General features: G+C 41.2%; 1 protein-coding gene across 2 annotated transcripts in view; it reads right to left on the minus strand.

The window, feature by feature from the left end:
* The window catches only part of LOC117072911 (S-adenosyl-L-methionine-dependent tRNA 4-demethylwyosine synthase TYW1), a 274209-nt gene that overhangs the window by 52623 nt on the left and 207752 nt on the right, over nucleotides 1-13834 (minus strand). For both annotated transcript variants that reach the window (XM_033193369.1, XM_033193368.1), the window contains exon 15: nucleotides 4188-4355. In XM_033193369.1, coding sequence (XP_033049260.1) covers nucleotides 4188-4355 — 168 coding nt within the window. The remainder of the gene's footprint in view (nucleotides 1-4187; nucleotides 4356-13834) is intronic.

Raw genomic sequence — 13834 nt, forward strand, 5'->3', positions numbered from 1 at the left:
AGGAACCATCAATAAGTGCTAAATCTATGGGGAAATTTTGGTAAGAAGCGAGATATTGCATTGTCTTATGGTACCTTTTCATAGATAGCTTATTAGGTGCAAAGGAGAGAAACAGAAGAACTGGGTAAAAGTAGTTGGCTGAACAAAATCATCACCACTAATGAGAGAGACATGGACACCAGGTATCAAGTGTGACACTCTGAAAAGGACACATCGCCAACGCAGTATTCCATCTGAGGATGTACAACCTCAATCTAGCCACAAGGAAAAATCAGGCAAATATAAAACAAAAAAAATTTCTTTTCCTTTTTTTTTGAGATGGTCTCGCTGTGTTGCCCAGACTCAACTGCAATGGCATAATCACGGCTCACTGCAGCCTTGACCTCCTGGGCTCAGATGATCCTTCCACCTTAGCCCCCTAAGTAGCTGGGACTACAGGTTCATGCCATCACGCCTAGGAAATTTTTCTATTTTTAAATAGTGATAGGGTCTCACTATGTTGCCCAGAGTGGTCTTGAACTCCTGGGGTCAAGGAATCCACCTGTCTCAGCCTCTCAAAGTTCTAGGATTACAGGTGTAAGCTACTGCACCTCACCAAGAAATATTTCTATTAAAAGAAAGGGAAGGGGGGAAACTGTATTCTTTTAAAATAGCAACATCATAAAAGACAAAGGAAGACTGTGGAAATGTTCCAAATTGAAGGTGACTACAGAGACATGAGAAGAAAATGTAGTATCTGCCTAGATTAGGGGTTGGGTAACTGTGGCTGGTAGGCCCAATCTGGCCACATTTAGCTCACAAACCTGTTTTAAGGACAGTCTTTGCATTTTTAAGAGATTGTAAAATGAGTAAACAAGCAAAGAATATCTGACAGAGACTATATGTGCCTTGCAAACCTCAAATATTTACTTTATATAAAAATTAAAATATTTACTTTATGTCTTTTTTTTTTTTTTTTTGAGATGGAGTCTCACCCTGTCGCCCAGGCTCGACTCACTACAACCTCCACCTCCCGGGTTCAAGCGATTCTCCTGCCTCAGCTTCCTGAGTACCTGAGATTACAGGCCCCTGCCACCACACCCAGCTAATTTTAGTATTTTTATTAGAGATGGGGTTTCGCTATGTTGGCCAGGCTGGTCTCGAACTCCTGACCTCAAGTGATCTGCCCGCCTCAGCCTTCCTCCCAAAGTGCTGGGATTACAGGCATTAGCCACCGCACCCGGCCCATATTTTCTTTATAAACAAAGTTTGTGGACTCCTGCAGAGTAGATCCTGAACTGGAGGGGGAAATGCTATAAAGGACATTACAAGTTGAACTGACAAAATGTGAATATGGATGGTAGATTAAAGTCATGTATCAGTTTACAGTTTTGAAGTTGATAACTGTATTGTGGTTATAAGAGACAATATTCCTAGTCTTAAGAAATTCACACTGAAACATTTAGGGCAAAGGACCATGACCAATGCAACATTTCCTCAAATGGCTCAGAAAAGACAGATATGTGCATGTGTATGCTGGGGGGCGGGGAGCCGGGGGTGGGGGTGCGGAAGGGAGGGAGAGAGGGAGAGAGAACAAGAGCACAAGAGAGCGAGCAAGAGAACAAGCAAATGGCAGAAAAATGGTAACAGGTGATTTGGCAAATCTGTGTCCTTTGTTCTATTTTTATCATTGTATTTTTTTGTAAATTTGAAATAATTTCCAAGTTTAAAACAAAAGACAAAGAAAGAAGGAAGGAAAGAAGGGAATACAGGCTCTGGAGTCAGATGTCAGGGCTTAAATCCCATTTCTCCTCCTTACTGGCTGTTTCATCTTGGGCAAGTTACTGAACCCCTTGATGTGTCAATTTCTCATCCATAAGACAGAGGTCAGGCTGGGCGTGGTGGCCCATGACTGTAATCCCAGCACTTTGGGAGACTGAGACAGGCGTACCACTTGAGGTCAGGAGTTCAAGACCAGCCTGGCTAACATGGTGAAACCAGCTGGGTGAAAATACAAAATTTACAAAATACAAAATACACTGAAAATACAAAAATTAGCTGGGTGTGGTGGCTCACGCATGTAGTCCCAGCTACTCAGGGGGCTAAGGCAGGAGAAGCGCTTGAAGTGGGGAGGCAGAGGTTCCAGTGAGCTGAGGTTGCATCACTGCACTCCAGCCTGTGCAACAGAGCAAGATTCCATCTTAAAAAAAAAAAAAAAAAAGACAGAGGTCTCGATAGTACCTACCTTACAGGGATGCTGTGAGGATTTAAAAATACACTTGACAGTGTCTGTCACATATTAAGCATTTGCCAAATTAGGTGGTTTTATAAAAATAAAAATAACTGAAGCAGCAATAACTGAATCATGCTATGAGCTAGGTGCTGTGTTAAGTGTTTCATAGCAATGGCCTTGGCTAGCAATATGCCCATTTTCCAGATGAAAAGCTAAAAAGAGACAAGGGCCAAGATTAAAGCCCTCTAATCAATCTGACTCCACATATAATCTCTTCTCATTCATCACACTACAGAAAGATGAAAGAACTTGCACAAAGTCACCTAGTTAACAAGTGGTGGTGTAAGATTTGTGCCAAGTCTACTTTGCAATTAACCCTGTGGCTTTCCATTCTTCATGTCTGAACACTGAATCCCTTGCTGCACAGCCTGGTGTCCAGAACTCAGCAGGCATTCAATAAACACTCGAAGAACTGAATTGGCTTGAATGAGACAGTTTGCTATCTATTTCCTCTATCCTCATGGAAAGAGAGAAGAAATCTTACAGACTGAAGTAAAGTATTAGACTAAAATTAAATTGTCCAGTTTTAAATGTTCCTTTGAATACTGCCAATGGTTTCAAAAGCTGCCCTGTAGTGTACAAAAGATCAATGGACTAGAGGGAGAGAAGGCTGTGATTCCAGTTTGACAGAGCCATTTAAGCCAGTCTCTTCACCGTTCAGACCTCAGTTTCCATAAGGAAAAAGTGAGAGGGTTAAATCACATATTTCAAACACCTCAGGAGAGATCTGATCCTAGGCTTGACTTCATTTCTAGAAATAATCTTCTAAATGCAACATACAGAACGCAATCACAGGTAACAAGGCACGGGAGAAGACAAGGCAACATGAATGAGAACCTGCAGAAATGACAGACAACAGACACACGGCCTCAGAAACTTTAGACATTGGAATTATCAGATGCAAACCATAAAACAACTCACTTCCAGTACTCAAGAAGATAAAACCCAAGCTCGAAAACTTCAGCAGGGAAATAGAAATTATACAAAATAGCATTTTTGAAATAAACAAACCAAGCAGAAATTACACAATTAAAAAACATGAAATCTAAAATTAAGAAATTAATGGCTGAATTTAATAGCATAGGAGACACAGCTGAAGCAAAACTTAGTGAACTGGAATATGAATCAATAGAAACTACCCAAAATGAAATATGGAGAGATGGAGAGACAAAAGCAAAAAAATACAAATGAGAAGGCAAGAGATATAAAAAATATATATAGTGATGTCTAACATATGTTTAATTGGAGTCCCAGAGGAGAAAATATAATGAGAAAGAATATGTATTTAAAGAAATAAAGACTAAGAAATTTTCCAGAACTTCTCCAGAAAATTAACAAATTATTTCAGTGGCCCACCTCTATCAAGAACTGGATTTTTCCTTTGCTAGGAGTTATTTACTTAAGAAAGATACTAGATTCATGTACTTGTTCTATCTAATAAAAGGACTAAAGGGGAAAAATGGAAATAGTGTTATAAACTAAAATCCCAAACAAAATTCTCCAGATGCCAAGATTCAAGCAATCTAAAATTTGATAGATACCTCAATATTGCTTCTGACAGCTAGAAACTCATATGGGGACTATTTACTATTTTCGCTTTTCCCTGTCATTCCAGGAAAGGACTAGAGGTTATTACAAGGATATTTTGCTTTGTTGTTAGCATGCACCTTCTAAAAACTGCAAACCAGAAAGTACTTCAAGATGTCGAGAGGAGGGCTAAACAAGAAGCAATTTCACACAGAAAAGAGTTTATGAGCCCAGCAGACAGAATTTAGTGCTTTCTTATTTTTGTTTTAGGAAAGGTAGTAAACAAGCAAATAATACCTATAACAATGTAAGAGGAAGATAAAGAGAGAAGAGAAGGAAAGAACAGCAGGGTCGGGGACAGAAGAATCCATGTTTGAGTTATTCTTACCTTTTTGTGTGCTATCAGGAGGCAATTAGAGTGTTCGTGTTCACATGCAATTTCATAGTCAGGGATCAGATCCACCAACTCGCGGACAAACTGTACCACTTCCTCATGCCAGGGCACATGGGCCATGGTAAGACTGCTTGCGGAACTTTCTCCACAGTAGGTAACACCCTGTGGAAACAGTACAACCATCAGAGATGACTACAGACCTACCTGCATGTCATAGAAGAAGACTTTCAGAGCCAGAAAGCCTTCTTGAGGTCATCCAATGCAATCCAGTCCGCATTTTACAGTGAAGGAAGTGAACATAGAGATGATAAAATCTGCTTAGGAGACCATACAAGTAGCTACTGACAAAGACAGCAGGCTGATGCCCTCGCTACTCTATGACATTGCTGGGGCTTAAGTACCTGTCCTTCCTACCGTTGTCACAATCTATGCTGTCTGGTCACAATAATGTATTTGAATCAATAGCATGTCTTTTGATTCAGATTCATCTGTGCACTATAACTGAGGAATTCTGAAGGGGTTATCACCCCTTAGGATAATAATGGGGACATAGTGGACACTCATAAAAATTCACTGACCAAGTAATTGATTCACTGGGAAAATAAGCAGAGCTTCCATTTTCTAGTATAATTGAGATTGAAACTGGCAAACTTTTTCCTTAAAGTGCCAGGTAAGGATCCCTTTAAAATAATAATAATGATGATGATGATGATGATGATGATGATTATTATTATTTTGAGACAGAGTCTTGCTCTGTTGCCCAGGCTGGAGTACAGTGGCACGATCTCGGTTCACCACAACCTCCACCTCCTGGGTTCAAGAGAGTCTCGTGCCTCAGCCTTCCGAGTAGCTGGGATTACAGGCGCCTGCCACCACGCCTGGCTAATTTTTGTACTTTTAGTAGAGATGGGGTTTTGCCATGTTGACCAGGCTGGTCTTGAATTCCTGGCCTCAAGCAATCTACCTGCCCCAGCCTCCCGAAAGTGCTGGGATCACAGGTGTGAGCCACTACACCTGGCCTAAAATTATTCTTTAAGGAATTCATTTTGTAATGCACTTTGAATGTGGTTGTACAGACAATCATGCCAAAAGGGAAATATATTTGTGCATGCACCTATATACTTTTACACACAACTACATATACACATGTATTTCACCAACATAGAAATTCTTCTTAAGTACAACTGCAGAAAGATAAACTGTCTTAACTCTTTTGGACTCTCTAACAGCCCAGGCATACAAGAGCCCAAAATTTCATAACTAAGTTCTCTATTTGGTAAATTACATAATGGTAAATTATTAATTTTCTAATAATAAAAGAGTTATCTTATTTCTTGAGATAAATCTTAACTCTGTGGGCTCTTCAAATATTCACAAATCAAACTTTTCTCAACAACTTGCTTGAATATCCCAGAAACGATTCTGCTAAGTGGGGAATAACTGGGGGGGACTGGGAGAAAGGAATGTGCACCCTTCCTACACATTCTGTCTCTCTCACACACACACAAACAGAAACACACACCAATACGTATAAAGACAGGACTCACACACACATACCACAGACAATTTGGAGAATGCAGAATGACACTGAATTTTTTTTATTTTTTATTTTATTTTATTTTGGAGACAAAAGTCTAATTCTTGTTGCCCAGGCTGGAGTGCAGTGGTGTGATCTCGGCTCACTGCAGCCTCCACCTCCTTGGTTGAAGCGATTCTCCTGACTTAGCCTCCCAAGTAGCTGGGAATACAGGCACGTGCCACCATGCCCAGCTAATTTTTGTATTTTTAGTAGAGATAGGGTTTCGCCATGTTGGCCAGGGCTGGTCTTGAACTCCTGACCTCAAGTCATCTGCCCATCTCAGCCTCCTGTGCACTGGGATTACAGGCGTGAGCCACCACGCCTGGTCGACACTGAATTTTTAAAAACCAACAAATGAGCAGAGTGACCCTGACCCTGATGGCAGAGCTGGGACCTGGAAGAAGAGTCACATGAGCTTTGCCAAACACTCGACTCAAGACAGCTGTTCAGAAAGATTACTGGTGCACTAAACTGAGATGGCCTTTGCGGAATATAAACGACAGCCACCCCACTTAATTACAATAAACAAGAGAATCTTCTCAGCTTGCCCAGTGATTTAGAGGATTCATTAAACAGAATTGGAGCTGAAACTGTGCCCTTCTTAAGCTCTTTGTTAAAGAAACCAACGACTAACAGAAATTCTTGTGTTTGCAGGATGGCAGTATAAGAAAATAAACAACTTGCTAAAATGCTGAAACTCCCTCTGCTTATAAGATTAAAAAAAAAACTGGCTGAAATTGGTTGGAACCAACATGGCCTATGGAGTCTGAGTAGAAACAGCTTGCTGACGTCACAGCCCAAATTTCCAACACATTTCATACTAACTCCGCCTGAATTTGCATATGTAATCCATGAGGAAGCATGATGAAATAGACAACTGCAAGTGTTCGAGGACTTTTCAGATCTCCCCTTTCCTTCCAGTAATCACTTACTAATCCGAGAATCCATCCCCTGAAAAAATCACTGCCTTAAAGCCTGCACAGGAAGACAAATTTGAGCTGGACTTAGTGTCTCTTTATTAGTCAACTTGCAATAACAAAGCTTTTTTCCCCCCCTCAAAAACCCTATGTCAATTAGTATTGGCTTCCAGAGCATCAGGCAGTGAGCCCCTTTTGCTCAGTAACAGAGCTTAAGGTGAAGAAAAAAGGCAAATAATGACATGGTTCAAGCAATCATGATGAAAGCATGGCTGAAAAACTGCTAACCTTACCCAAGTGCATAAAACACATGAAAATGATTTATTGATAAGCCAAATTAGTCATAAAAGTGTACTCTACCTCAATTTAAATACTGCTTATATGTGGATTACACAAACAACCAAGTATGCAGTAGCTACTTCAAAGGACTTCCTTTTCAATATTTAAAAAGTTAGTTCACTGAATCACAGAGTTGTTAGATAAGATCTTGTCTTCATGAGAACAGCTTTTGAAAGTATTTTAATATTTTATTACACAGCAAAAACAGCCATGAAACACTGAGGGGAGATTTAGTTTGGGAATGGAATGAGAGAATGCCTGCTGTGGTTCATTATCATGACTCCACCATTCCTTACAACTCTATGATGCTTTATGGTATTTTCACATAAAATTTCTCATTTTAGCCAGATAAAACCCTTTGAGGAGGCTAGGCACGGTGGCTCATGCCTGTAATCCCAGCTCTTTGGGAGGTTGAGGCGGGCAGATCACTTGAGGTCAGGAATTCGAGACCAGCCTTGCCAGCATGGTGAAACTCCGTCTCTATTAAAAATACAAAAATTGGCTGGGCGTGGTGGTGCCCACCTGTAATCCCAGCTACTTGGGAGGCTGAGGCAGGACAATCGCTCGAACCTGGGAGGCAGAGATTGCAGTGAGCTGAGATCGCACCTCTGCACTCCAGCCTGGGCAACAGAGCTAGACTCTGTCGCAAAACAAAACAAAACAAAAACCAAACAATGACAACAACAAAACCCTCTGAGGGAAGCAGTCCTGGGTAACTTTCTGAGTCAACCACAGAGCCAGAGCCTGCACCGTGACAGAAATGCTCTGGGCAGAAAATGGTCTTGGTGACTTAGACTGGGGGTCACCTCAGGGACCCCGTGCTCTCAGTTAGGCACCCAATGGCTCTGTCTGGTGTTCTCTCTGCTGCGACTGCCCCACTTCATCCTACCCTCTAGTCTACTGATGGCTTGCCCTGACTTTATTCCTGAGCACAGAATTATCTAAAAAACTTTCCCTTCATATCACAGCTGTCTGCCACCTTCTCACCTACTCTCACCCTCACCCCCAACTCCATTTATCAGAAGCAGCAACTTCTCTGCCCAAAACTCTGAATAAAGAACAGTCTCAAGAAAACAGATGGGTACAGTGTGGTGATGGAAAAGCCAAGTCACTCACGCCAGAATCTGCAGGCTGAAGAGTGTCAAGCAGACCCCAAGAATGTTCGTGAAGAACAGGATCATTTATGCATCTTTGGAGTTTGCAGTGAAAAGCATAACCCACACTTTTACAACCTGGTGGCTTTCGGACCCACCCCACTGCCCTAGGAGATGGGGGCTGCTATACTGTGGATATCTGAGCCTTCAAACCTCATGCTGAAATGTGATCCCCAGTGTTAGGGGTGGAGCCCAATGGGAGGTGTTTGGGTCACAAGGGCAGTGTCCATCTGTCTGTCTCTCTGTCTGTCCATCTGTCTCTTTCTCTGCCTTCTGCCATGATTGAAAGCGGCCTGTAGCCCTCACCACAAGCAGCTGCTGGCACCAGGCTTCTTGTAGAGCCTGCAGAACCATGAGCCAAATAAACGTCCTTTCTTTAGAAATTACACAGCCTCAGGTATTCCTTTATAGCGATGCAAACAGACTAAGAAGGGGCCATAAAGTCTTCCTCACTGGCTGCTTGGAGAGTTTGCCTTGGGATTCATGGTCTGTGGGAAGAGCAGTATTTTGCTGGTTTGACTATTTGATATCCTAATTAAACCAACTGGGTGTCAAAAGACTCCTGATACTGTTTTTGTTCCCTCTAGTTTGATGAGAAAAGAAATAATGACTTTATGATTTTTTTTCCCCACAATATACCCCAAATACTTCATTCCTTTATCCTAAAAATGCTTCAGTAACTCCCCTTTAAACCATCCCAAGCTTCTCATCACGGCACGACGCCTTCCTCACCTGCCTCCGTAGCTTGCGCTAACAATGGACCATCAGCCATTCAAGCCCCTGTCTTTTGGCCATATGCACAAGTAACTCTAGAGCTGGAGTGCCCACTCAGCATCCTGTCTGCACCTGGCTAAAACGACCCATCAATTTCTTTAACCTCCATTCAGGAACCTCTACGCTATCTGACACTTATCTTATCACATCCTGTGCAGTTATCTGTTACCAGGTAACTGGTACAACGAAGCGTCAAAACTCTGAGCCCTTCGAGGGCAGGGACTGTCTTGTTCCTCTTGGTACCCCAAATCAATCTATGCTAAATGAACAAAAAATCGAGTCAGACATTCTCCTATGACATTAAACTCCACAACTCTTTTCTAATCTAATACAAAATTTCATTCACATTACTCAGGAGTTTTCTACTCCGTAACAGTTATGAGCCAGCTGATACACGCTGGTTAGGGACTGCTACCTACAAGAAAAAGTGACTGTATTCCTCATCTTTGTGGGAGAGAGTGAGGCTATGCTAAGACAATCATTTTGCAGGGTGCATTCTGTAAGGATTGAGCATTCCACACAGCTAGGGGACTAACAGTAAGTAGTTTTAAACCATTTGACAACAAATAATTACAGAGCACTTCCTAGTCTCAAGGTGTAATGCTAGGCAGAGAACACACAGACAGTATTTCATTTACAAATGGATTGTATTACAAAAGTTTTCAGCAAGACAGATGGTTGTAACAGGAAACCTTTTCACAAGCAAGCAAGTAAATAATGACAAGGAAGATTCTCAGGCTAGCAAATAAAGGCCTCTTTAGGCCTAATGAAGCTAAGATACATGCTAATTTACAAGGAATATAACAGAAAAATATTTTACAAGAGTGGTAAAGAAAGAAAAAAGGAAATCGATATGATAAAGAAATAGTCTCTATTGATTTCGTTTAAATAAATGTGCTTAATGGAAAGTGATCTAAAAACTTAACTGAATCTGGACATACATTACCCCATTGAATTATTAAAACAAACTTATTAAAGAGAAATTCTTATTCTAATTTTAATATTGACAGAATTTAGGCTCAAAGAGGATGAATAACCTGTCCTAGGCTACACTGGCACATTTTAGGTAGGTATCAAAACTGGGCACTGCCTCTCGCCCCACCAGACTCCAGTAAGTGCAGACTATGGGAGACCCCAGATCTGACATGCACACACGCACACGCACAAACACAAAACACATACATGCACACAAACACCACACACATGCACATACACACAACACACACGCACATGCACACACCACACACATGCACAAGCACAACACACACACATATGCACACACCACACACAACACATGCACAAACATGCACACACACAAAACATACACACACCACACACATATACACACCACACACACACACACACACACACACACACACACACACGCATCAGGGAGGAAAGATGCCGAGGGCATGCCTGGCCATGACGCCACTCCCGCATTTACAATCGCCCTTCCTGACCCAAGGGTGTTCATGCTACCATTTCTATGACCAAAGTTAAGATGATTTTTCCTTTGACTCACAAATGAGAAACTGCACACAGGGTAGATAGAAAAAGGAAGGCAGAGTTTCCTACATCCAATTAGGTTAGTGCTACAAGCAAAATGAGAAAAAGAAGTTGAATAGGGAGACATACACATGTCAGAAACCTTCCTCAAACTGGATTTAGGAATTTGTCAACAGTTCAGCACAGTACTCTGAATGCACACACGTACACATATGTGTGTGTTTCCATTTTAAAGTCAAAGAACTTAATAACAAAAAGGTAAGCAACTCAACTGAAATACAAAGGGTATGAACAGCCTTGTGTCTGCGTCTGCAGGGAGCTCGAGGCATATCATGAATCCAGGGCCAATTTGTATTATTGATTTTACATCTTGGGAGCATTTATATGATGACCTTGAGGTACCATAATATTAAATTTGAATTCCAAGGCTATTTGAGGGTAAGGCCCTGGAGAGAATTTTCCTTTTTACCAAGAGCATGGGTATGGAACAAACCTTCCAAGTGTTACCGTGTCTGTGGGTAAGTTTTTCCCTAATTCATCCTTTCTCTGAAGGTGAAAGGGCCTAGTCTTCTGTCCTTTAAACCCAAGTCCTGTCTACTGGGACCATGGAGTACTTCCAGAATGGTTTCTTTTCTTCTAGCTCCAAGAGTGTCTCCCTTACGGCCATGACAGATATGTACCTTCCCAAACGTATGGTTTTCATAACAGATTCACTTCTAAGTGCTTATCTAGAGAGGTTTGAGGTTATAGCCTACCATATTGTTAGTTCTTATCAAATGTTTTATGGAGAGGCCTTATTATTGTTGTTGTTATTTATCTATTTATTTATTTTGAGACAGAGTCTTGCTCTTTTGACCAGGCTGGAGTACAGTGGCACGATCTCAGCTCACTGCAGCGTCTGCCTCCTGGGTTCAAGTGATTCTCATGCCTCAACCTCCCGAATAGCTGGGATTATAGGCACCCGCCACCATGCCCAGCTAATTTTTGTATTTTTAGTACAGACAGGGTTTCACCATGTGGCCAGGCTGATCTCGAACTTCTGACCTCAAGTAATCCACCTGACTTGGCCTCCCAAAGTGCTGCCCAGCTAATAATTTTTAAAACTCCTCTATTTTAGAAATGTTTAACTTTAATTAATAAGACAACAACAACAACAAAAAGATGTCTTTCCAGACATTCTGTAGTTTAATCCTATTGAACAGGAAAAGCACGCCTTCTCCATTTACTTATTTCATTTGTCTTTTGAATTACAAACCAATGCATGCTCATTGCAATAATCCACACAATATATAATTACAAAATGTAAAATTAATAAGCCTTCCCCCCTTCTCTCAAATAGATAACTGTTAACAATCTGACATATATCCTTCCATACTTTTCCTACATAAATACATCTGAATATACAACATTGAAAATGCAATCGAGGATTTAAAAGAAAAAAAAGAAAATGGAATTGCATAATAAATATTATTCTAGAATTTGTTTTGCCTCTTAGTAGCAGTATGCTATATTCTGTAAACATCCCTTTTGCTACTACAGCATCAAAAGAAGACATCTCATTAACTTCCTAGACGAATGACAGGTAAGTTAACAAAGCATGAGACTAACCCTCTAGCGACCAGGCATTTGACATTCATTGCAGGACCTTTCTCCCTGGGATCTTCTATGAAAGATCGGACATGACTGAATGTGCCTCCCTCTGATGTAACATGAACTGTTATTCATTACATTATATTGTATCATCAAAAAATTAATTTTAAGCCCGGCACGGTGGCTCACGCCTGTAATCCCAGCACTCTGGGAGACTAAGGCAGGCGGATCATCTGAGCTCAGGAGTTCAAGACCAGCCTGGGCAACACGGCAAGATCCTGTCTCTACAAAAAGTACAAAAATTGGCCAAGCATGGTGGTGTACACCTGTAATCCCAGCTACTTGGGTGGTGGAGGCATGAGAATTGCTTGAACGTCGGAGGCAGAGGTTGCAGTGGACCGAGATTGCGCCACTGTGCTCCAGCCTGGGAGACAGTGAGACCTTGTCTCAAAAAAAAAAAAAAAAAAAATTAATTTTGGTTATACATTTCTCCAAGAGTTTTCAATTATAAAATCTCTCAGAGTAGGTCATTTTACTTTTATAGGTTTTTGCCTATTTTCAATAAAACATTCATTTCCCAAATAGCACATTCATATAAAATTTTTCATCTCCAGCACTTTAACAAGGCTTATCACATGGAGAGAACTCAAAAATATTGTTGAATGCAAGGACAAAATAATAAAATGGAAACTTTGAAAGAAAACTTTGTTGCTAATAGCATCTTAGCTAGGTTGGGTGCAGTGGCTCATGTCTGTAATCCCAGCACTTTGGGAGGCTAACGTAGGAGGACTGCTTGAGGCCAGGAGTTCAAGACCAGCCTGGGCAACACAGTGAGACCCCATTTCTATAAACACAAAAATGTTTTAAATTAGCCAGGCGTGGTGGTGTGCATCTGTCATCCAGCTACTTGGGAGGCTGAGGTGGGAGGATCACTTGAGCCCAGGAGCTGTAGGCTGCTGTGAGCCATGATTGCACCACTGCACTCCAGTCTGGGCAACTGAGCAAGACTGTCTCAGAAAAACGAAACAAAACACATCTCAGCTATAGACAAAAGGCTTTATCTATTTCCTAATGATGTTCACAGTTTGGTGAACCAAGTAATATCCGCCAGAGAATTATACTGTTTAAAGAAAGCTGTCTTTCTTTAAAAAATAATTCTTTAAAATTATACTGTTTAAAGAAAGTTGTCTTTCTTTAAACAGCTGATTTTTTTTTCAGATTTAAAATACCTGTTCTTTACAGAAAAACGTGACTGCAAAAGGAAGAAAGGAGAGGGGAGAGGCGGGGCAGGAGGGAAGAAAGGAAGGAAATGAAAAAAGGGGAGATCCAGCCAAGCTGCCTTATTATAATAGAGGTTTTACTGCAACATAATTTGAGGCAGCATTCTTTAATAGCTAAATCGTAAATTGAAACACCACTAATCTCTGATGTTGGCAAGGTTTGCTTAAGCTGACACATATTTTCAGGGGCAGTTTGTATCTTTGCATCATTAGAGCTCTTGCCAAGAGTAGTCTTTTGAAATTAAGAGCAATTTCAAGAGTGTCTTCAGCCTGACCACAGATAAAATGTTACATACTCAGACACGAGTATTTCATCTGTTCCCACCTCTCCACCCCTGTAGAGCAACACCAAAAGCTAAACTCACCAGAAGACAGCTGTAAAACCTCTGATATGGGGGGCGGAGCAAGATGGCCAAATAGGAACAGCTCCAGTCTCCAACTCCCAGCGCGAGCGACACAGGAGACCGGTGATTTCTGCATTTTCAACTGAGGTACTGGGGTC

Source organism: Trachypithecus francoisi, unplaced genomic scaffold (assembly GCF_009764315.1).
Source record: "Trachypithecus francoisi isolate TF-2019V2 unplaced genomic scaffold, Tfra_2.0 Lachesis_group4, whole genome shotgun sequence".
Classification (NCBI taxonomy): Eukaryota; Metazoa; Chordata; class Mammalia; order Primates; family Cercopithecidae; genus Trachypithecus; species Trachypithecus francoisi.